The 23,241-nt window shown below is 60.6% G+C and overlaps 2 protein-coding genes across 3 annotated transcripts; one reads left to right on the top strand and one right to left on the bottom strand.

The window, feature by feature from the left end:
- Positions 1–428: 428 nt before the first annotated feature.
- On the bottom strand, positions 429–12,256 carry XKRX (XK related X-linked). Of its 2 annotated transcripts, XM_076346984.1 has the most exons (4): positions 11,835–12,256; positions 5,493–5,843; positions 3,094–3,353; positions 429–1,548 (listed from the first exon to the last, which is right to left on the bottom strand). In XM_076346984.1, the coding sequence occupies exons 2-4, from the start codon at positions 5,789–5,791 to the stop codon at positions 803–805; spliced, it is 1,305 nt and encodes a 434-aa protein (XP_076203099.1). In that variant the 5' UTR covers positions 5,792–5,843; positions 11,835–12,256; the 3' UTR covers positions 429–802. The 2 variants fall into 2 exon arrangements, with proteins under 2 accessions (XP_076203099.1, XP_076203100.1); XM_076346985.1 differs by lacking the exons at positions 3,094–3,353; positions 11,835–12,256 and adding an exon at positions 7,617–8,008.
- Positions 12,257–14,473: 2,217 nt separating this feature from the next.
- Positions 14,474–16,728, top strand: ARL13A (ARF like GTPase 13A; the record flags this gene model as incomplete). Its single annotated transcript, XM_076347609.1, has 5 exons — positions 14,474–14,532; positions 15,558–15,628; positions 15,890–16,139; positions 16,483–16,588; positions 16,672–16,728. Coding segments are annotated over exons 1-5 (543 nt in total), but the record flags the coding sequence as incomplete, so codon positions are not given.
- Between the last annotated feature and the right edge of the window lie 6,513 nt (positions 16,729–23,241).

Below are 23,241 nucleotides of genomic sequence, written 5' to 3'. Positions count from 1 at the left end.
GTGCCAGCCACCCTTCCTCTCCTGCTTGCCCTCCACTGCAAGCTCCCAAGCTCTGCGGTGCCTGGCACTGCAGCACCCACCACTCCTGCTGGGAACAGCAGCCGGTGCCAGGGCCTCCTGCCTGGAGGAACAGGTTGGGCAGGATTGCTCCTTGCTGGCGTGCGGGGTTGCTCCTGGCCCGCAGCCAGGGCTATGCTGGCAGAGGCGCAGGATGAGGCCGTCCTCCATCCCGCCATGCTCCTGCACCTTATCGGCTTCATCGCAGGGCTCCCCCCATCCCCACTTCCCGCTGGCGCAGCCCTGGCTTAGCACCCATGAGTGTGAGGGCTACATGGGCAGTGGGCAAGCGCGCCCATGCCAGCCCTGGCAGGACAGTCCCCACCCTCTGCGTGAGTCACCGGCCACCCGCCAGCACCCAGACGTGCAGCCACAGCAAAGTTTCTTTACTGCTTAAAACAGTCCCGCCGCCACCGGTCACCCCGAGGTCACCATATGTACCATAGTGGGCGGGCGAGAGTGTCGGGGCACCCCAGGAGCTGTGCACCGCACAGCAGCCGGCTTGCAGCGGCAGGCGGTTTGGGGACCCCTTAAGTCCTTCATGTCCATACGTGTGGTCCTGGGCAGGCGGGCACGCTCCTGTCCCCCTGCCACCGCAGGGACGCAGTGGGACCTGCTGCCACTGCAGGGCCAGGAAGCGCTTGCCTCTGGCACAGCTTGTGCCGCAAGCCCCCTCTGGCTGCCGGCGCAGCCCGGCGCTGCCCGTCCCCGTAGCTGGCTGGAGAAGCTGAGTGCTGGCCGTGCCTCAGACAATGCTGTGCCTCACACCGGGCTCGTGGGGCGCCTGGAGGTGCAGAGGAGTCCCCGGCAGGTGCTGGCGGCAGCAGACGCAGTGCAGGAAGTCGGCGACGTTGTGCCGGAAGAGCTGGCGGCAGGGGTGCAGGTACTGGAAGAAGAGGAGCATGAAGTAGATGCCCAGGCAGTAGCCGAGGAGCAGCTGCACCACCAGCAGTGGGGTGCAGATGTTCTCGTAGACGTCTGTCTTGAAGAAGTACCAGAGGATGACGAGGGCCGTGTTCTCTGCCAGCCGGGCCATGTAGTACACAGCCAGGCGGCCCCAGTTCTGCGACTTGTCAATGAGGTCCCGGTCAGCCAGCTTGAGCTGAACGGCCGACCAGCAGAACATGTTGATGCTGGCGTAGAGGAGGGTGAAGGCACAGAGCACCACCACCGTGCCCACCCGGCTGAAGTTCTTCTCTATGTTGTCAGGCAGGCGGGTGCCGCTCCGCCAGAACTGCACCCAGGGCAAGAAGAAGACCACCAGCAGGTTGGCCAGGGCGATGGGGATGATCCAGTGCTTGAAGACAGTGCTGAAGAGCACGAGGACGGCCACGCGGGTGGAGATCTCCAGGCTGCGCCACAGCACAATGCAGAGGAAGGCCAGCGGCCGCAGCTGGACCTTGTAGTCATCATACTTGACCTGGATAGCCAGGATGTTGCAGACGAGCGCCCCGTAGGTGACCGACACCAGGCAAATGCCCATGAGGACGGCTGCAGAGGAAGAGGGCAGGGGAGTCAGGCAGTGCCGGGGACCGGGCTGTGTTCCCGGCCTCTCTGCTGCCCTGGGTGCAAAGCGTGGGATGCCAACCCCGGGTGTGAAGTGCAGGGTGCCAAGCACCAGGGCTTGCAGCAGGACGCTCAGTGTGAGCACTGCTGGGACAGCTCGTGGCTGGTGGTGACAGACCCCCGCGATGGGGTGGCTGTGGGGGAGCACTGCAGGCAGCAGGAGTCTCTGCTCTCAGATTTTCTCCCTACACCAATAAACCAGAAGCCTTTCCCAAACTGGGGCTGTTCCTGTGCTTGAACCAGGCACCAACCCCCCTGCCCTGTGCAAGAAATGCTGCTCAAGGGCGAGTGGGGCACGGTCTGTGTTGCAAGCATCCCTCTATCCTCACCTGGGCCAAGAGCCACACCACCATAGCCCACCATTCACCCCATTCACCCTGTGAGCACCTCAAGAGCCACCCTTGTCCAGGGGCTGCAAAGCCAAGGTCATTCATAGGGAACACGGGCAGCTGCTCGCATTCAGCGCAGCCAGGAAAACCGTGACGGAGAAAAAGGGAAGCATGCGGCGGGTCCCAGTTGCACCGTGCCAGCGGTGGCGGCTGCAAGCTGTGGGGCTGAGCTGAGACACCCGAGCTGTGAGGGAATCACCCAAAACGTGTCAACTGGGATTTGCTTCCCGCATCTGCTGCTGGAGGAGCGCTGGGATCATCCTCCTGCCTCTGCTATTCCTACTCCCCAAAACACCCTTGCAGGGGGCCATGGCCAAGGAGGGGGTTTCTATGGGGCATCTCCCGTGTTCCCTTTTCCATGCGCCTGCCGTGGGCACAGAGGGCAAGGCCTGGGCTCCCAGCACAGCTGGGAGAGGGTTGGCGAGGGCAGCTCCTTCGCTGGGCGCTACAATCGGAAAGGTGCAAGAGCACTCCTGCATGCCTGGCTCGGTAGCATGCTGAAGCAGGAGTTAAAAGCTTCCTCCGGCACATCCAGCCCCTGAGCACCGCAACACCCCGGGAGCAGGTGAGGGAGCCTGGGAGCGCTGGGCTGGGAGCTCCAGCATTGGGAAAGGTGCAGAAATAGATCTGACAGAGGGAGCATGGGGAAGCCAGGAGCCGTAACTAATGCAGTAACTAATGCAGACTGGAGCAGCCTGGGGCAGGGGCACGGCATCTTTATGGGACGGGGCACCAGGTGGATGGCACGGCTCTGTAGGGCAGACGTCTGCAAGCACCGGGGCTGGGAGCAGAGCCTGGCGCCTCAGTCACAGCCAGTTCTTCCCACTCTCCCCAGCCTCACTCCAAGCTGGAAAGCAGAGCGCTGGGCGTGGGAAAAGCAAACCAGGGGACAGACAAGTGCCCAACCTCTGGGGGTTGCGCTCCACGTTTAGGGGAGTCCGGTAGCAGCCGTGCCCCCAGCAACGCCCCAGAGCTTCGTTCGGATGCCACACCGGCACATGCGGCTAAGGAGCTGCCACCGTGCCCTGGTGGGGTCCTGCCTGCACGGCCCCGGGGGAGCCCATGTGCCAGGCACCCTTACCTCGGGCAGCAGGGACGTACTTCTCCAGGATGCTGATGTAGAGCTGGAGGGTTAGCTGTGGGGTGGAGCCCAGGAATGCCTGGATGACCGCCATGCGCTTGAAGGCATTGCGGTGCGTGGCCAGCCGGCGCACCGAGTGGCCCACCTCCTGCTCCATCTCCACCTCGTAGCCTTTCCGCAGCCGCCGCTTGCGGGTGATGGTAACATAGGGCTCCTCCTCCTTCCCCGACCAGCAGTACACCACCAGGGCCTCCATGCACCTGTGGGAACGCAGCAGCCATCACCCTGCCAGCCTCCCCACTGCTCTCCAGCCCCGCTCCCTGCGCCTCCAGCCCCGCCTTGTCTGGTGCCGGCCAAGGCCCTGCTCCTGCCAGGCACAGCCCAGCTGATTTGGGCAACTGTTCAGCCGCACTGCGGGTAGTCCCTGGCCCTGGGATGTCAGGATGAGGGCAGGGTAACACCAGGACCATGGGGATGCCCCGTGGCTGCTCCTCTGCTCCAGCACTCAGGGTGAAGCGTGTGGGGCAGGGGGACAACAACTGCCCCAGCGAGGGGTGCAACAACTGCTGCAAGAGGTGCAGCATCCAGGGTATGGAAATTTTAGCTCTGCTGGGAGCCAGAGCTACAGGAAAGGGTTAATCACCCTCAGGCTCTGTTTTCCCCACCAGCACAAATCATATCTCTTCCTCTAAGCAGAGGCAAGAGAAACTTTCTGATACTGTCTTTGATCTCTCCTCTTAAGCAGAAGCCTTCTACGCTTCCTTCTTGGTGGGGACGGCAGGAAGGGGAGCGCAGGGTGAAGCCGTGTGTGTCATGGGCAGATAAGACAGCGCTTCCGCAGCCCCCTCCCCACAGGGCATGCTAACGTGCGGGCAGGGGAGGCGGGTTTCTCCCATGCTGCTCCCCACTGCAAGGCCAGCGGGCAGCGGGACCCCCAGCCCCTCCGCACACAGCCATGCAAGTGGGTGTGCGTGGGCCAGAGGCTATCAGCAGAGGAGGACCCATCCAACAGGCTTGGCTCCTGCCCGGGGATGAGCTGGCTCTGGGACCAACAGGACGTAATTATTTATGAGCGTTCATTAGGACAGCAGAAGTTGCTCTGTTTCAGACCCAAATGGAATGAGGTTTTTGGATAAATTCTCCTGCCAGATCAGGCCAGCACTTGCGGCTCATTGCAAACTCTAACGGGAAAATGTTTTCATCCAAAAGGCCCGGTTTCAAGGGCAGTCCCAGCTGGCTCCCGGTGCCCTGCCAGACCTTCTCAGCAGTCTGGGCTCCATCTCCAGCCCGAGGAGCCGACTGAAGCAGCCTCCCCCCGAGCGGCTCTGGCTGGCACTTGCAAGCAGCCAAGCACCTTTGTAACCGCTCAGACAGCCGTGGTTGATCTGGTGAGAGCTGTGACACCACCGTGGGCCAGCGCGGGCTGAGGTAGACCCACAGCCCTTCCAACAGCTGGTGGTGCTGAGGTGAGGTTCCCCGGCCGCTTCTGAAGATGAACGAACCGTGGTGACAAGGATGCCCCCGGCACCCTGCTTGTTTCCGGTGATGGAGGAAGCACAGTGCAGGCCGCAGTGTTTTTGCAGCGCTGTGGGTATAGCGCGCCCTGAAGCGTGGCTGCCGTTGTTCCCCCAGGGAAGGAGCCCCGTGAAGATGGCGGCTCTGCCGTGCCGCTTGCTGCACATCCTGTGCACTCTTGCCGAGCAGGATGGCCGGGGTGATGGCAGCCCAGGGAGGCACGGCAGCATTCCCAAGGGGTGAGAGATCAGCACCTCTCCAGCTTGTGCAACATCCACCCCCTCATCCTCCTCTCCCCAGTGGGGTCCAGCAGCCCCCAGCTCCCATGTCAGCCCTAATCCTGCACCCAACTCCTCTCCTCCATGTCCTGTAACCCATCCCTGTCCCAGGCCCAGGGACCTTTTCCAGGGGGCAGAACCCCTGTTCCTATTCACCCTCAAGCACCCCAGCCGGGATTTGCACCCGTGCTCCCAGCCTAAGCAAGACAATGGCAAAACCCAGAGGCAGAGGGAAACGCTGGCTGCAGAAAGCAACCGTGCAAAGAACCTTTTCAGCAGCTGAGATGCAACAGGCTGGCAGAGCCGAATCTGGCCCAGAACGGTGGTCCAGCAGGCAGGAGAGCAGGCGGCACCCCCGGCAGGACCGCGGCACCGCTGGGAGGGGTGGCTGAGCAGAAGACCCCCGCAGGCCGGGAGTGCCCCTGGGGAGCAGGGGGACGGGGACCCGACAGGAGCAGCTCTGGGCACGCCGGGGTTTGCTGCACGGACAGATTTCTGCTGACAGCCAGCGCTCGGAGCCCCCCGCCCTGCCCGGCCCCCGGTCCCTGCTCTCACCCGGTGCCCGCGGGACTTGCCGGGGGTCCCCGCGTCCCCTGCCGCGCTCACCTGATGATGGGCCCGAGCTGGAGCAGGTGCATGAGCAGGACGAGGGGGCGGTCGCGGCTGAGGTCGCGGTGCACGAAGATGAGGGTGAGCTGCACCAGGACGGAGGGGCAGAGCACGAAGAAGACGGTGAGCGCCAGCCAGAAGCGGTCGTCGGAGTGGCCGTAGGAGAGGCAGAGGACGGCGGCCGCCGCCCCCTCCCCGCAGAAGAGCGCCGTCGAGAAGACGATGCCGAGCGGCAGCTTCGCCCGCGACGGGGCGGCGGTGGCGGCGGGCGGGCAGCCCCCGCTCGGGCCGTCCATCCCGGCCCCGGCCCGGCCCGCCCGCTCAGCCCCGCCGCGGCGCCATCCCGGGCTGCAGCGGAGAGAAGAGCCGCGCTGCGGGGCGGAGCGGGGCGGGGCGGAGCGGGGCGCCCCCGCCGCACGGCGCCCCGACGGGCAGCCCTGGCCCGGCCCCGCCGAGCCGAGCTGTGCCGTGCCGAGCCGTGCCCCGGCAGGGCGGGGGCGGGCCGCACCGGCAGCGCTCCGGGCCCGCCCCGACGGGTACAGGGGGCGGGACACCCCGCCGAGCCCTGACCCTCCATCCCGGGGGCCCCCGGCCAGGCATCCCCGCCGTGCCCGCCACCCCCCTGCCCCGGGACCCCCCCGCTGCTGTGCCCAGGTCCCCACCAGGCGCGGAGCCCCCTGCCCCGGGACACCCCCACCTGCACCCCTGTCCTAACACCCCCATCTTTGCCCAGGATCCTCCACCCCAGGACTCCCTGCCTCTGCCGGGAACCCATGCCTCAGGACACCCCCAACATGGGCAAGACCCACACTCCAGGACCCCCCTACCAGCCCAGGACCCCGCTGCAGCACCCACCCTGGGACGCCCCACTCCCCCAGCTGTAGCCCTGCCAGCCCCCATGCTGCACCCTGCGTGTCCCTGAGCCTCTGGGGTCCTCCCTAGGACCCCTCCGCCAAGTCCTGGCCCAGTTGGGCCCTGGCAGCTACAAGCACCCCAAGGTGCAGCAACATGGGAGGTCCTCCCAGGGGAGAGGTGTCAGGCAGCCCCAGGGACAGTGGGGTCCCGCCATGGGGCAGGAGGGGATGCCAGTGTGGGTGCTGGCCCTGCCCACAGCCAGGCCTGTGGCTTTTAACAGCCATCTGCCAGAACGCTGCTTGCACCCACTACTGCCCCAGCTCCAGGGGCTGACCCCGAGCTCCAGCCCCAGGGAAGGGTGCATGGGCCTGGGCCAGGGCACCCACTAGCCCGTGGCCCTGTGCTTTGTGGGGCAGCATGTGCGAGGAAGGGTATTGCCAAGGCAGGGAGCATTTTGGTATCTTGCAAGCTGAGCTGCGGCAGGGGCACCCCTTCGGGTCCGGCAGGCAGCTGGTGTGTGTGTGCAGGGCTGGCCTCAAGATTTGGGTAGGATGTTATGGGGGATATGTGGCTCCTGTCTTCTGCATGCTCCTGCACCTGGGTTCTTTTCCCATGGCTTTCAAGGACCCACCTTCAAGGTGATGGGATTTATGGACTCGCTGAAGGAGCCAGACCTCACATCGCTGAGCCTGCTGCTCAGCTCCACGTCCCCTCCTGTCTGTCCCACCTGTGGTCCCGGCCTGGGGAGGCCAGCTCAGTTCCACACCTCGGTCACCAGCACAGTGGTGGGAACACAAGGCTGGCTGGGCTGCTCCCCGCATCGATGGCCGTGGGGGTCCCTGCTCTGCCCGGCACGCGCGGTGGCCCCCAGCACCAGCCCTGCCTGCCTTTCCCTCACAAGCAGCAGTGTGAGCGCAGGCAGCTGCCGGCATGGCTATGCACACCAGCTGTCTCGCCTGAGCGCGTGCTGCCTGCCAGATTACTCAGTCCAGCCTGGGCACACACTGGCTGGCTGGGAGAGATGGGACAAGGCAAGGAGTGTTTGAGGTCGGACAGTTTTCCTTGGTTAAGGCAGACCGGGAAGTCTTAGGTAACTTTTAAAAGGCACTCAGTGTTCATCCCTTGGCAGCCAGGCCAGCTCGCAAGGAGATGCCCATGCTAACAGCAGGGACACTGTGTCCATCGCTTGCCTGGCCCCGCACAAGCCAAAAGCATAAAACCCCCCCAAACCTTACTTTCCCCCATTTTACCAGGCTGGAACATTACCAGGTCTATCGGGCTTATCAGCAGCAGAGCTGGGAACAAAACCGCCTGAGACCTTGGAGGCCGCGTCTCCCCCGACGGCAGCTCCCGCACAGAAGCAATCCTGGTCTCTGCAGCTGCTCAGCACTTTTCCTTCCAACACTGAACAGCTGCTTTGGGAAACCACAAACACCATGAGCTCATAGGGACTGGCCTGACCGGCAGGGACGGGAGACCTACGTGTGACAGCTCAGCTGTGGTATGATAGTTACATATTTTCAAGCTGCTTTTGGAAAACAGCCTCTCCAAAAAAAACCCCAGCAGGGCAGAGGGCAAAGGGAATGGCGTCCAAGTGAAGGACCCTGCCCACCAGCCTGGTGGCTCCTGCGGACATGCGGGGTGGGAGCTGTGCACAGGCAATGGTTGCGCCGGCCCCGGCACGCAGCCTGGCTGGGCACTCAGCCGGCGACGGCGCATTGTGCAGCGCTGCCAACTGCGCCCACACCTCTATTAGCAGCAAGAGCAACGTGCAATTTATACCATTTATGCAACTTCCATTTATCCAAATTAAAAGCATCCCCCAGGAGTCTGGCAGGTCACCAAGCCCTCAGCTGAGCAATGCCTGGGCTCCGACTCATATTTTTAATTTCATCTTCCCCTGCTTCATGATGAAATACTTAAGAGCAATTGTTTAAGCAGTCAAGAATTCTAGTCCTGCATCCAGGAGCCCCGGCAGCCGTCAGGAGAATGGAAGGTAGAAGCCTCATAGTGCTTCCTACACCAGTTATTATCCCATTTTCTGACCCAAGCATGGAAAGGCAGCGGGCTGTTTTCTGGTTCACGCTGTGAGTCACCCCTCAAGCCTAACCCTACCTGTCCACAGCTCAGCGCTGTAAACAGCAGACCATAAAAGCGATCTGTATCACAGATAGCATCAGCAAGCAATCCTGCCCCCACTGCCTCCACCACTCCCTGTGCCTGCCGGCTCAACGCCTGCGCCTCTGTCTGCAAACCCAGCATGGCTTGGGCTACACAGATACCCTGTGACAGTGCCATCACAGAGCCACCGGCTGACCCAGAGCTGTGGTAAGCCGGGAGGGACTGCCCGGGTGCTGGGGACATCCCACCCGGGTGTTCCCATGTGCAGTGGCCAGATCCTGGGCCAGCAGAGCAGGCAGCTGCTGGCGAGCCCTCGATCCCAGCCCTCCCAGGAGCAGAACAGCCCCTGGGCTGGGTGGGATGAAGTGACTGCAATACGATGCGAAACTGCCATGGAAGTGCCCATCAGGATATAACCCAAGGTGCCAAACAGAGGGGGACTGTGCTGGCATCTCCAGGACCACTTAGGAAAGTGAGGGCGTTTAGATGGGGTGGCAGGTTATTTATGTTACGGCAGCACCTAGAAGCTCATGTGTTTTGCAGACCTCACTGTCGGGAGCTGGAATAGGAGAGAAAGGCAGAGGGAAGGAGAAAACACTGTTTTCCCTTCACAAGGGTGGCACGGTGCTGCCCGAGTCCCTGCCCCGTGCCTTGCTGCAGGCACCAGCACTCAGGAGTCTCCCCTCACCCAGGGATGCCCCAGGCACCGGCCTGAGTCCTGCCACCACGTGCAGATGTCAGTTCTCCTGTTCCCACAAATGTCTGCCCTGTCCCGGAGACCATCCCAGCTTCATTATTTTCTTAATCCCAGCCTTCATTGTTTTTTTAATCCCAGTGTTCACACAATGCACTTTGAACACAAGGCCATGGCAGTGGTGTCTGCCCGCAGTGGTATACGGGGGATTTGCTGTGCAGTTTTTCCAGCCCCTTGCACGCCCGCAGACGCGTGAGGGCATTTGTGTGTGAGAGCGCGGGCTGTACGTGGGGTGGGAGCAGGCTCCGTCACTGGCTCTCACTCTGAAAATAGCCATGTCTGCTTTACACACGCCTGCCTGGCGGCTCGGCTCCTGTAAAAGGAGAAGAGAAAAGCCATTTGGAAATGGCAGGGAGCTCCTTGCCAAAGCCCTTAAAGAGCCCAGGTGGGGAGAGCTGCCTGCACGCTCCCACAAGCTCTCCTCTCCTCTCCCCGGGGCACTGCTGCTGCACTAGGACCTGGAGCAGACATCGCTCCCGGAGCGCTCGCTGGGACATGCCAAGCACAAGCTGCCAGCTTCCCAAATATAGCCCTGCACACAGAGGTGGAGGCAGCTGCTCAGGGTGCAGGGACAGCCGTGCTCCCCCCCCCGCCGCCCTTTCGAATCTGAAACCTCCCCACTTTGTGCTGAGGATTAAATATTCAGCTGGTGCCGCACGGAGCGACGGTGGGGATGTGTTGATCCCCAAAAGACCCCGTGTGCTGGATGAAGTGGAAATCACAGTGTTCCCCAGCTCGACATGCAGTGAGCAGGGGACACAGGGAGCCACGCTGCCCCGACCAGCAGGGCTGACAGCTGGGTGGGTCCCAGGAATCTGTGAGCCGGGAACTTTTTACTTAGTTTGGAAATAGCTTTGCAAATGGCTGGTTTTCACAGCCTAAACTGTTTGGATTTTGCATTGCTTTCTCAATAACTCAGCTGTATTTTTTTCCTGCCCTAGCAGCCTGTGGAATAGTTTCTGGTTGGGGAAATATTTTTTCCATTTGCTTCATCATGCGACTGCTTTTGCCGCTCCATTTCCTCGTCCAGCTTCACGCCCTTATCCTGCTGGGACAAAAACTTGGGTCTGCCCTGAGGACCTCATCCCTCTAAATCCCACTGCAGGCTGGAGGCTGTGCTAAGCCCACCACCGGGCTCAGTGCTGCCAGAGCCGGGGTGCTCCTCTGGCCTGGGCCATGCCACTGCTGCCTCACGGTTTTAATTCTTTAACAAGAAAACGGAGTTACCTTCTTCGGGTGTATTTATAGGTCTTTGCGATAATTATGTATTTTGAAGTCATGCCTCTTTGGCTACAGTCGCAGCTCAGGCAGCAGGTGATGCTGTAACACTAAACCAGGCAGGGAGGGTTAAAATTACTTTTAATTAACTGATTCCCCCGGTCCCACCTGCTGTAAGAGTATACAGCCCTGGCAGCATGCTAACCCAGCCAGGCTGCGACTGCGCATGCCCAGGCATCCTGGCAGGCAGGAGGGATGGTTTACATTCTCCTTTCCCCCATGCTTTGCTGCGGGAAAGCAGCAGGAGCACTGTAATGCTCTCAGCAAAACCACTGTAGGAGCTCGGGGAGGGCTTGTAGCCATCGCAGGGGCATCACCAAGCTGCATGCGTGGCGCAGGAGCGAGCTGGCAGTTTCCCCATGCAGCAGGGAGCAGAGCAAACCCCAGCACAGGACCTTCCGCTGAAATCCAAGACTCTCCCATGAATTTGTGTGTGCTCTGCCTGGGAAGCACCTGGCCAGAAATTGGGTAAAAAGCAACCAGCTCCCTGCACGCTTCCTCCCCTTCTTCTGCCTCCACCACAGGGTGATGGTACCGGCATTGGGGGAGCAAAGACTGCTCCAGAAAAACAACCTCCCTTGCCCAAAACAGCTTGCAAAATGGTTGCTGGCCTGGTGGTGGGGAGTGCGGACGGTTTGCACCGCAGGCTCTGCACCGGCACAAAGTGCACAAAGTGCCGGCACGGAGGCTGTGGTGCAGACCGTCCGCGCTCCCTGCCACTGCACCAGCTGGCCAGCAAACATTCCCGGTGTCCCAATTCATCACCAACAGAGCTCCACGGCACAGGCTGTAATTATCTTGCATTTCCAGCCTGACCGCAGGGTGTTTGCCTGTAATTAGCTTTTGGGATTTAGGAGCTCATGTGATCCAGGGTTATCGTTAGCCACCAGAGCCGTGCTGGGATTTAAAGGGACGATGCGGCTATTTGCATATCTACCATGCTGCTGCCATCATCCGATGCATTAAACAGAAAGATGAGTCCCTCCCCAAAGCCTGTGCATGTCCTCGCCCTGCCACGGATGCTTTTTTGGGCAGGGATGATGAGGTCCCAAGCAAAGCAAGACAGCTTGCTTGTAAATATTTCCGCTGAGACTTTTTGGCCCTTGCCATCACCTTGGTTTTGGTGCCACCCTGGCTCAAGGCTCTCGGTAAATGCTATAGGCAGCCCCTATAGCTCTGCGCTGCCCACTGCTTTCCCTTACAAGCTGTTATTCCCCATGTGCAAGCTCCCCCAGCCCTGCCACTGCCGTCCCCTCCACTCTGCTCCTCACCCTGGGGGTCCCGGGCAGGGGGTCCCAGTGTGCCCGATGTCAGCTCGGGCACGTACTCACGGGGTCTAGGGAAGCCAAGGCAGGGCAGCCCACCAGCCCACGTCCATCTGCACTTCTCCGCGGTCCCTGTGGTTTCGCCTCCTTCCCTCGCATGCGACACTCCAGTGGGCAGAAATAGCCCCAAAACACGTGCCGCCTTCCGGGAAGCGATGCCAGAGGCCGAGCAGCCCCGGCGCCCTGGGCACAGCCCTCCCTCGGGGGCTCCCACTAGCACCGGTGGCACTAGAGGGTCCAGCCTGGCACAGTGCTGGGGCACAGTCCGGTAACAGCTCCAGCGAGGAACGTCTCCGGTTATCCGCCAAGATAATAAATTCTGCCTTAGAGTTTCTCACCTGGCAACAGTCACCAAGGAAACCTGGACGGCTGCTGCGGGTCCCCGCCAGCACTGCCCAGGGGGGTCCCCACGGCGCTGGCAGAGGGGCTCCGGCGGCACCCCGACCGGCCGGCTGAGCGGGCGAAGGGCCAGCTGCCCATGCTGTAACCTGAGCCCAGGCCCAGCAAAATGCCCATCAATCTGGGCTTGGCCCTCGCGCCACCTCTCCGGAGTCGAGTGTGGGTTTCACCAGATTTGGGGTGGGTTTTGAGGTTTTCCTGGCTGTTGAGCCCTGTCTGTGTGCATCGGGAAGGGTGACCTGGAGCTGCCTCAGGATCCCGGGGGGTTTCCTAGTCCCTGGTGCCAGTTTGGCCGGGGATTTTGGTCACTTGTGTTAAAAGTGGCAGAGGACCCCAAGTGCTCAGAGACCTCTGGAAATCCATCAGTGCCGGAGGGAGACTGGCTCTCGCTGCCCCTCGGAGAGGCCGTGCCACTGCCTCCGGGGCTGCCTGCCACATGGCACTTCCCTATTTATAGCACCTGTGGTTACGCCTTTTCCTGTCCCCTGCGCAGCTGTCCCCTGGCAGTGCTACCCCGAAGCACAGAGACAAGCGCTGACACTTCCAGCAAGTCATTTCAGCCCTGGTACGGCTAATTCTGCAAAAGGCTTCCCAGCCCTGTGCTGCCTGGAAACCTGGCACTGGTGCTGGTCCCAGCAGGCTACCAGCATGGGCACGAGAGCAACCGGGAAAGGCCATCAGGCTTGGGACAGGGCTCTGTCCCTGGGCCAGGCTAAGGCCGCTGGGGTGCAGCCACTGCCCTGCCATCAGAGGTGTGGGGGTGAACAGTCGCCCCAGATATTGTTGCATGTGGCCGTGATATCGGTACGGAAACTTCCTCCATCAATCATTAACCAGATGTGGGTCCCTGCCTGCGGTGCAGCTCCGGCGCAGCTCCCTTGCCTAGGGGCGGGCGCCGAGCTTCCCGGCAGCGTGTGGGGTTGGAGCGAGGGGCTGCACCCAGCCTGGGATTGCACCCCCAGGGCCATCCCGGAGATGTGGGATGCCTGGCAGCACCTCAGCATCCTTGGCTCATGGCTGGGGCTCAGCTGGTTGATGTAGTGCTGCTGGCTCTGGGTGGTTTAGCGTGGACTGATGTGAGCCAGCAGGATCTCTGTTTGCTCCCCAGTGTGGCTTTTGGTGGGTCTCATGTCCTTGTCCCTCTGGACTCCACTCCCCCCACCCAAAGCTCCTGTGGCTCAGACATCCCCGTGCGGCCTCTTCTCTGCACACAACAGCGGCAGCATGCCAGCAGCCCTGCCCCGGCTGGGGGAAGAAGCAGGAAACCTGAGGAGCAAGATAAGAGCTTCAGGGTTCAGATCAAGGAGTTGGGGCTTTTTTGGCTGCGCTCCCTGCCCTGCTGTCCAAGGGTCCCCACCGCCTCCCTGCTCCCAGCCAGGCGCCTGCTTGGGCTGGCTGGTATTTCTATTCCGAGCGGCACAGGACCTGCTGCTGCTCAGGGGGTGCCTCGTTAGGGCACAAAATACCAGCAGTGAGTGGTGATGTCCCCCAGCCCGGCGCAGAGGGGACCCCTGGGCAGGCAGCAGAGCCGTGCACACTGTGCAGGGGCTGCTCCTTGCAGGGGCTGCAGAGAAACATCTGCGCAGGGATTAGGCAGCAAGGAGCCAGTGATGCCATTTGTTAGAGGAGACACTAATTCAGCTGGAAGCCCCACATGAGCTGTCAGGTGATGTCCCCACCACAAGCCATTCAAGCCAGTGATGGAGGCACAAGGCTGCCCAGCGCCGCATGGGTGTAGCCAGGTGGGTAATGCAGTGCCGTGCCGTGCTGTGCTGTGCCACCCGGCATGGTGGGCAGCCCCTTGGCACTCCATGTCCCAGCGGCCACCGGCCTGGGCCGACCCACCAGGATTAAGTAGGCTGCAAGGAGTAAGTAATTTAAATCCAGATTAGACTTAAGCAGCTGCTGCGCAAACGGGATGTGAGCAGGGGCCGCGCGGCAGGGACGAGCGGGTGAGAGCCTGACTGGCGCTCCTGCGATGCAAGAAGGGGCTGCCAGGGCAGGGTCCACCCGGGAGGTCCATGCCCTGAGGTATTGCCCAGTGGCTGGCTTTTGACCCCCGGCTTGGCTTGCGTGCACCAGGCTGGAGGCAGTAGTGCTGGGCCGTGGGACGGGGCACCCTGGGGTGAGATGCTCCCAGCCATGGGGAGCAGGCACGGGCAGGAGGACGAAGCCCAGAGACACGCTGGGCTGCTCACTTTGTAGGTGCCGAAGAGAGGCCATCCCTCCACGCGGGGCTACTGAGCATGTTCCACCTCTTCTCCCGCTGCTGGTCGTGGCTGCAGGCCATACAGGAGCCCATCAGGTAGGTCCCCATGCCCGCTCCTTGGGGGTCTCCGGGGGGCACAACATTTACCCATGCTTTTATTGGGGAGGGCACCGGTGCGGTAACACTGCAAGAGCGGTGCCCATTGCAGGAACCGTCCCCAAACCACACAGCAAGGCACACGCGTGTCCTCGCTGCCCCTCCAGCAGGCAGGAGCTGGGCAGGGAGGGGAGCAGGGCAGGCAGGGGTGCGCATGCGGGAAACACTCCCAGCGAGATTCCCTCTGTGCAAAGTCAGCAGCTCCCCAAGAAAGCTGGGGAGGTCGAACTGAAACACCTGCCGTGTTTGCACGTGTCAGGAGACCCAGGTTAATTCCCTGGGGATGGCACTGCACCAGCCCAGGCAGTCTTCTCCTGCCAATGAGTAAACGTTGCCATAATGCCGGAGGTGGAGCTGTGCCACCCATGCAGCCTGGTCTGTATGTTTAAGAAGAAAACGACACTGTGAATGAATACTGTGGCTTGTCAACCACAGGGAAAATGTTCTGCTTGTGGCTCTGGTGGAGCACGTCGCTGGAGACCAAATAGGACTGTTTAGCAATAGGAAAAACCTCCTGAGTCCAGGCAGAAGCTCATAAAATGTCCCTGCTACCTCTCCCTAGCCATGTATACCCATAACTCACTGACTCAGAAGGACACCAAGAGCAATCATTAACTGTTCACATATAAGGAACAATCATTTTGGCCTGTGCATATCATTGCTTAATCCTATATGATCTGAAAAGAAATCATTGCCATAGGAAGTGCATTGAAGGCTCCACAGTGCGGCTGCCCCACATTGCCAGGGCGGCTCCAGGCACCTGTGCCTGCCCTCACCCTCTCCCTGGCACCGGCGACCGTCCCTGCCCTCGCCCCCAGCTCAGCCAGAGCCTGTGTCACTGTCCTGCCCCTCTCCCGCCATGCACAGGGTCCCTTGCCTGGGAGCCCCAGGGCCAGCAGTGGTCACTGCTCCCCAGGGAGCACAGCCGTTCTCTGGGATGCTCACCCTCTGTTGTCGCTCCCCAGAAAGGTGACCCTCCTCGTTGTGGGGCTAGACAACGCGGGGAAAACCTCCATCATCATGGACATAGAGAGAGGTGAGGAGCAGCACGGCCCCGGAGCTGGCTTTGGCTAGAGGCAGCAGCTTTACAGTCCTTTGCAACCAAGTGCCTGAGCCTTGAAGGACCAAGACCCTTGAAATACAGCTGCTGGGCTGGGGGAAGCGCACAGGGCTTGTGCTGTGCCCTGGGCAGCCCTGGGAGCGGGAGCAGGGATGTGGCTGGGGGAGGAGGAGGCACATGCCACAGGGATGCTCCTGGGCTCACTGCGCCAGCTCTCTGTCCTCTCCCCACATGCAGCGCTGGCCGGTGAGGTGCTGCCCGTGGCGCAGCCTGGCCAGACCCGCCTGCGGGTGGACAGGTTCGAGGTGACGCTGGTGGACCTGCCTGGGGGCCAGCGCTCCCGCAGCGCCTGGCGCAGCCGCTACAGTGAGGCCCACGGGCTCCTCTTCGTCCTGGACTCCAGTGACCTGGCGCGGATGGAGGAGGCCCGCAAGGTCCTGAGCCGTGTCCTGAGCCATCCCGATGTCTCCGGGAAGCCTATCTTACTGTAAGGCCGAGTCCCTGGGATGTGACCTGTAGGGTTTGGGGTGGGGAGGGAGTGGGAACCTGTTGCTGGGGTTGTGGGGAGTGTGGCCGGGCTGCTGCGGGGATGTGGTGCCCAGGGGGCTGTCGGGGGGATGCTGGGACGTGGGGACCCCAGCGGTGCTCAGGACCTGGGAGCATCCCTGGAGAGGGGCTGGGGAGGGGGCTCCAGCGCCGGGTACGGGCCGGGCAACGCTTCACCTAATCGCAGCCAAACCGGGAGAAAGCATCCAGCCTCCCCCGCCGTCGTGCGGCGAGGCGCCCGGAGGCCTGGCTGACGGCCGCGCTCCGCTCTCCCCGCTCCCCAGGCTGGCCAACAAGCAAGACGCGGCGTCCGCCCTGCTGCCCTGCGAGCTGATCGAGCGCCTGTCCCTGGAGCGGCTGGTCAATGAGAACCGCTCGCCCTGCCGCATCGTGAGTGCGGGGCTTCCCCGCCCCGCTCCCCGCTCCCCGCTCCCCGCTCCCCGCCGGGGCTGACCCTGCCCCTCCGCCCGCAGGAGCCCTGCGCCGCCAAGCGGGGCCCCCCCGCCGGCCCGGTCCGCGCCACCCTGCAGGGGCTGCGCTGGCTCCTCCGCGCCGCCCCCGCCGCCCCGGTACCGCCGCCCGCCGCCGCTCCGCCACCCGACCCCGGCCCGAGGGCAGTCCGCGGCCGCCCGCCCGCCCGCAGGTGGGTGCGGGGCTCCGTCTGTGCGTGTCCCCGTCCCCGTTCTCCCGCCACCCCCCCGCGGGGCTCGCCCCCATCCCCCGCCGTGCTCTCGCCCCGCCAGGGACCCGCCGTCCCCCGGGGAGGATGCCCGAGACGGCGCGGGGAAGACGGGGGAGTACCGGCCACTGCGGCCCATCTGCCGCCTCCTCCCCCTGGTGAGTGAGCCTCCCCGGGCTGGGACGGGATGGAAGGGGACTCCCGCCACCTTCCCCTCATCCCCCTTACCCTGCCCAGGAGGAGAGTACGAAGGACCCCGGGAGGAGGAAGAGGAAGGTGAAGGTGAGGAAGAAGGGCTCGGGGCAGCCAAGCCCAGCCGAGGAGCCGGAGGGACCAGGAGCAGTGGGTGACAGCCGAGCCGGGGCTGCCGGGGGCCTGCTACCTCCCAACAGGGTGGGGCAGGAGGAGCCGGCACCCACCGGGATGGCTGCCCCCCACCCAGGTGAGAGGGGGCTGTGGGGGGCTGCTGGCACCACTGGCACCAGGACCCTCAGAGACACCCTACGGGGCGGTTTTGGGAGCCGGCAACATGGCGGTATGCTGGACCACTGGCCCCCACCATCTCTGTTAGCTTTGCTTGCAGATCAGCTGAGCGGGGTCTTGGGAGTCTGACGAGGGAAGAGGAGAGACATCTCTGAGCATCTCCGCAGGGGCTGATGCACGGAGGTGATGGAGGACTGCAGATCCGCCAGCAGCAGTCCTCTCGGTTGGTTTGGTGACAAATGCATCCTTGCCCAGATGTGGTGCCTGAAATTTTGTATTTCTCCATCTAGTGCAGGGCATGAAAAAGAAAAAGAAGAAGAAAATCAAGAATAAAATCAAGTCGCAGGAACCTGCCATGGAGCAGCAGTGTGAGGAGGTCTCGAGTACTTTTGGTTGGTATTTCCCAGGACAGATTTTGCTGAAAACCATCAGGGGGTCTGGCCTGCTGGCAGCAGGGTGTGAGCTGCACAGGAGCCCTTGCCCACGTTGTGCTTGATGCTGTGGCACAGCACAGGCATAAGCAAGTGCTGCTGCAGGGCAAGGTGGGGGCTGCTGGGGAGGCAGATGCTGCCCTCTGCCTTCAGATGGGATGCGGGGCGGCCACACGAGTGCACTGTGCTGGAGCCCGGGGTGTCCCTGCAGCCCTCGCTCAGCGCCGGCTGCCAGGCTGGACCCCAGAGCTCAGCCCTTCTGTTAGTGCCTGACTGCTTCCCTTCCTTCCCAGACTTGTACCGCCGGGCAATGCTGGCTCTGAAGATGAGGCAGGAGCAGAGGAAGCAGCAGTCCGCTATCGTCCCCTGAGCAGGAAGGCACATCCCAGGAGATGTGTGGTCCCAGGGGATCCCACACTGCAGTGGCAGTGGGACCCACGCTCATGCAGGGCTTCTAGGGTCCTTGGCCAGGGCTGGCAGTCCTGGGCAACGGGTCCTGGGGCATGAACAGCATCATTGTTCTCTGCATGGCTTGAAAACCAGGGATCTGCAGGAGCGAGCCAAAAGTCCCTTTGTAAGACGCCTCTCTGGCAGCCGGGCTGCAAACCCGTCTGAAAAGGGAACAGCCGGCCACTCGCCGACCCCGTGTTAGTATTCTGTGGAAGACTCGGTCTGAACCCGACCGAGTCTGTGGAAGAGAGGAAGATCGGACCAAATATCCCAAGGGAAAAGCTTGTCTCTTGAATTGACCTATGTCCAGGCAAAGCTGTCTTCACAGGTCAGGGGGCTGACTTGGCCTCTCATTCAGTCCCTGGCTGCTGCCTGGAAAAGTCTAATTTCCAGCTGGTGAAGGTGGGAGGGCAGTCACAGATGGTCTGCGGAAGAGCTTCACCTGGCCCCCAGCCACATCTGGCAGGGCTGTCAGGAGCCCCCTCACACGGTGGAGGAGGGTGATGCCCATGTTGTCTGTGCATCCTTGCAGCCCGTCAGCGAAGGCTTGGTTCAGTGGCAGCTGGTGGTAGAGGCTGCTGGAGGCTGCTTCCCCAGGATCGTTCCTCCTGATCCTGCCATCCTCCCAGGAGGGACAGTGGTGACCTGCAGGTGACGCAAGACCCTCCTGTGTCACCGACAGCCTGGCGCCCTGCAGCCCAGGGTGGTCCCTGATCTGTGCTCAGCTCAGCTCTGAGACGGGAGAACGAGCAGCATCCACATCCCAACACAACCCATCTACGACACACACCGCGTCTGGCAGAGCCGCGCTGTCGCAGGGACTGGGCCGTGCTGGAGGGCTCGCGCTGCCTGGCTCCGGCTGGGTGCACGTGCAGGAAAACCAGCCGTCAGTCCTGGAAACACTTTACATGAAGTCAGGAGTGCAGCAGTTCTCCCTTCACGGCTGTAAGCGTTAAGACTTGAACTGTGCTCAGCAGCAGAGCGTGAGTCACCTCTGCTCCCATGATTACTGATTAACAGGCAATGCCTTTGTGGTCCAGGGGAAGAAAAATCACTAATGCCCTTCCCTCGGCAGGGCTGAAAAGGGAACAGAAGAGAAGCTCTGGCTACTCTGCCTTGCCAGTCTGCTGTAAAGTTCTAACTACCAGATTCAACTGTCAGTGACTATAGGGATTAATTGTAAATAAATTGTAAATAGCAAGAGCACAAATTAATACCTGCCTGTAAATACAGCACTTTTAGTAAACCCTTGTCTCTGTCTGGTGGAGATCCCTGCAGTGCCGGTGCTGTGGGCGATGTGGGAGGGCAAAATGAGGACCCGTGCCTGCGGTGGAGCCCCTTCTCCTGGGGTGGGTCAGGGCTGTGCGTGCCCCCGTTGGGGCCGGACTGGGCTGCCAGCCAGGCTCCTGCTGCCGGGGTCACGGATGTCCACAGGGCCACGGGGAGAGGAACATTAAAAGTTTCTCTCTGCCAAAAAAATGCTGGGGGGGTTATCCCCTCTAACGGCCGCTTTTCACACACACACCGGGTCTGGGAGGAGGCCAAGCCCTCCCAAACAGCTGGCACCCCAAACCAGCCCATGTCTGTGCTGGGGCTGAGCCTCCCTTGCTGCAGCTCCGAAATCATGTGGAGAGCGGGAGCTGAGCGGGTTTGGGAGTGTCCGGTGGAGCCGGCCGGCAGCCAGCTCCCTCTGGTGCTCCCTGCGCGGTGCGGCTCCTCAGCACGGGCACCAGCATCCACGCAGGGACACAGCGTGCCCCGTGTGACACCCAAAGCCAGAGAATACGGCCAGCGAGACAAGTCCAAAGACAGAACTGGCCCGGCTGGCACTGCTGGGCAGCTGAATGAAACTTTCCCTGGGAGCCAGCTGTAAGACATCGGTTAGGTTGATCGCACTTTCCCCTAATATAATGATCTCAAGTGAGTGGTGCAGACAGGCAGTTCAAATATATTTCAAAATCAACCCCCCTTATCCTGGTGTTCCCATGGCTGTAGAGCCGCTAATCCCTACTACAACCAGGAGACAATCCTGGTCTGCACTGTCCAGGAATATGACTTTATCTTCTTTAGAAGGTGAGCAGCAACAACTCTGTGTTAAAAATGGTCTATCTCAAAGCCAGAAACATCTCAGAAATGAGATCTTGAGATCTACGTGATCAAAGATAAACCGAAATACATTAATTAATGGCTACTCCGTGCCACAGGGTAACGGGCCGGGCTGCTCCTGCCACCAGTGAAAAGCAGTGGCTGTAGCAGGGGGTGGCATGCCTGGAGCAGGCAGGGTGGGCAGGGCTCCTTTTTCCGTTGTTCTGCTATTCATCTTACAGCCTGACAGCTGAATAATCAGCAAGGCAAGGAGGTCTCTGGGAGGTATGGTCCTCGGTGGCACTGCCTGCTGCCAGCGGAGCAAGGTGCAGCTCTGCCCAGACTGGTCCCGGCGTGTCCGATCTGCTGGCGGGTGCGCTGAGGCCAGGCATGGTGCCCAGTAGCAGTGCTTGCCTTGAGGAGACGCCCCCAAAAATAAGGTGGTGGTGAGTGGCACCCTCCCACGAATCTTGGGTTCGTTGGAAAGCGCTGGAGCCCCAAAGGTGCCGAGAAGCATGAAGCGATGCAACAGCAACTGCCCCGGGGAGACCCGTCTTCTGTCTACTGATGCAGAAAGTAAACGGTATCAATAGCATTTTCTGCAGGGAGGACCGGAGCCAGCTGGGTCATACAGCCGTGCTTTGCATTTAAGCATTTTTATATTATCTAGCACATTGTTTTTTTCAGGTTTCCAGCGGAGCTGTCTCAGGAGGGTCGGGTTAGGCAAAAGCTGGTTCCTGCTTCCACAATCATTTTTGTGGTGCCTCAGCCTGGGCTGCGGCTGCATTTGTTGCAAACTGGTGATGCAGAAGCATGTGTGAGTTTTGCATATCTGCAGCCTGCTTCCCTTTGATGGTGCTCGTTCGGGGAACCCGCGGCTGCCGGCATGGCCACCGGCAGCTCTCTCCATGGCAGATGTCCTAAGCCTGAAGGATGGATGGAGGGAGGGAGGCTGCGCTTGTCTGAGCTTTGCAAAAGTTGGTGATCATTTCTACTGTGCTGGGAAGAGATGAAGAGATGTTTCAGCAAGTGCCTGTGGGCATACACCTACACTGGGGCACAGCTGGTCCCACTTCCTCATACTGACATTGCTTTGCACAATCGGATTTTTTCCTGGCACCTGTTATTGCTATCAAAATTTAACTGCGTGGGCTGAAATTTGGAGGGTAGGAGAGATACTACTGCTCTTTTGAGAGGAAGGGTGGGAAGAGCATTGCTTGGTCAGTGCTAAAAAAGCTGGCGGGCCCTCCCGTGTACAGCACATCACCAAGCTTCCCAGGCAGTGGGAAGACCTGGAGGAGAGCCTGGCAGACAGAACCATGTGGCGAGGCTGCCGGCCCCTCCGGCTGCACCCACAGCCCTGCTGTGCTTTCTCCCACTTCTTTACGCTTTGCTTTCTGCCCGCTGGCTGGGCTTAGCCAGCAATTACACCTTATTTTTTAATCCCTCCTTGCTCCTCTCTACCCCCAGGAGAAGGTGAGGAAGGTGACATTGACTCTGAGAGCTTCTCTGAGAGCCCTTGAATTGTCCCACAAGTATGGACAGGGCAGGAGGTCCCCCCACAGCAAGCTGGTGTTAAGATGCACAGGTATCTCTCCTGCTGTACATCCGCTGTTGTATTTTATTAATAAAAACTCAGTTGTGTATTTTTTCCCCCTATATGAGCCTTTCCAGGGGAATGTGAACCATTGTGGGTCTCACCATTGTTTCCAGCTTTCGGACGCAGAGATCCTTTGGAAGTCAGCCTTCCTCACGCCTGCAGCAAGGATGGCCCACGCTCTGAGGGGCAGGTCGGGGAAGGTGAGCCCGGTCCTGGGGTGCTCCACATATCGGGGAGCCACGGGGTGGTACAACCCAGCAGTGGCCAGGTTTTCCCTGGTGAGGGAAAACAACTTAACAAAGAGACAGAGATTTGTGACTGTGTGAAAAACATGATGGTTCTTTGTCCACCCCTTCACTAACCCCAGATTACAGAAGAAGGAGCCAGGAAGCAGTTTTTGAGAGAGCATCCCAGAAACTGGAATTTGAACATTGATTTAGGGCTGTAAAGGCAATTAAGTGCAAGTGCCAGTGATCCTTGCTAACGGGTGTTTTGCAAGGCAAATGCAATGGGTTGCATCCTGTGGGGTGCCTGCAGGTGCTCCTCACTCCCCACCAGCCTCCCTGGAAATCCCATCACGTGTTGTAGGGCATATATACAGCCAGGGTGAGCCCAGGGCTTTCCTGGGGACAGAGCCTGGGGTGGTGGAGGTCTTTCACGTGCACCTCTCCCCTCTCTGTTCTGGACCAAAGGTAAAAAAAAAAAATAAAATATTTCTTGCCCCACAGCAGCAGTGGCTGGTGGGGAGGTGAGCAGCCTCTGCCCCCTGGCTTTGCCATCCCTTGGGATAGGGCTGGAGGTATCACAAATGTGCTAATCAGGCAGAGCTAAGGTGTGGGGCTCTTTCTCAGGTTAAAGTGTTGCTGAAAGCTGGTTACGGTATGTATAGACTTAATAAATATATATGAGCAAGGTTAGTGGATTTTAAACCTTGGAATGGATGTTTGGGTTGATAAAAGCCTGGAGTGGATTGTTTTTTGAGCTTGAGAAGTTGATTGCTATGTACACTTTCTCATGCTTGCAGCTTCTGCCCTCTGATTCAGGTGGGCTGGGTGCCAGCACGCTCTTGTGGCAGTTTCCTAGCTCAGTCAGAAAAAGGAAGTGTTGGGAAATACTTTTATTTTTCCTGGGTAAGCGCACTAGGGCACAGCCGACTTCCTTGAGATCACTCAAAATATTGAGCTGAAAAATGCTGGCATGTGATATCAGGCAGCTTTCACCCCCCTCCAGCTCTCAGGGGCTGCATACACTGAATAATGAATAACCATGCACAGGGTTTCTTTTGGGTTTTTGTTATCAGTTGTAGATCCTCTGT

The sequence above is a fragment of the Aptenodytes patagonicus genome, chromosome 9 (genome assembly GCF_965638725.1).
Source record: "Aptenodytes patagonicus chromosome 9, bAptPat1.pri.cur, whole genome shotgun sequence".
In the NCBI taxonomy this organism is placed as follows: Eukaryota; Metazoa; Chordata; class Aves; order Sphenisciformes; family Spheniscidae; genus Aptenodytes; species Aptenodytes patagonicus.
This window is presented reverse-complemented; position numbering and strand designations above follow the sequence as displayed.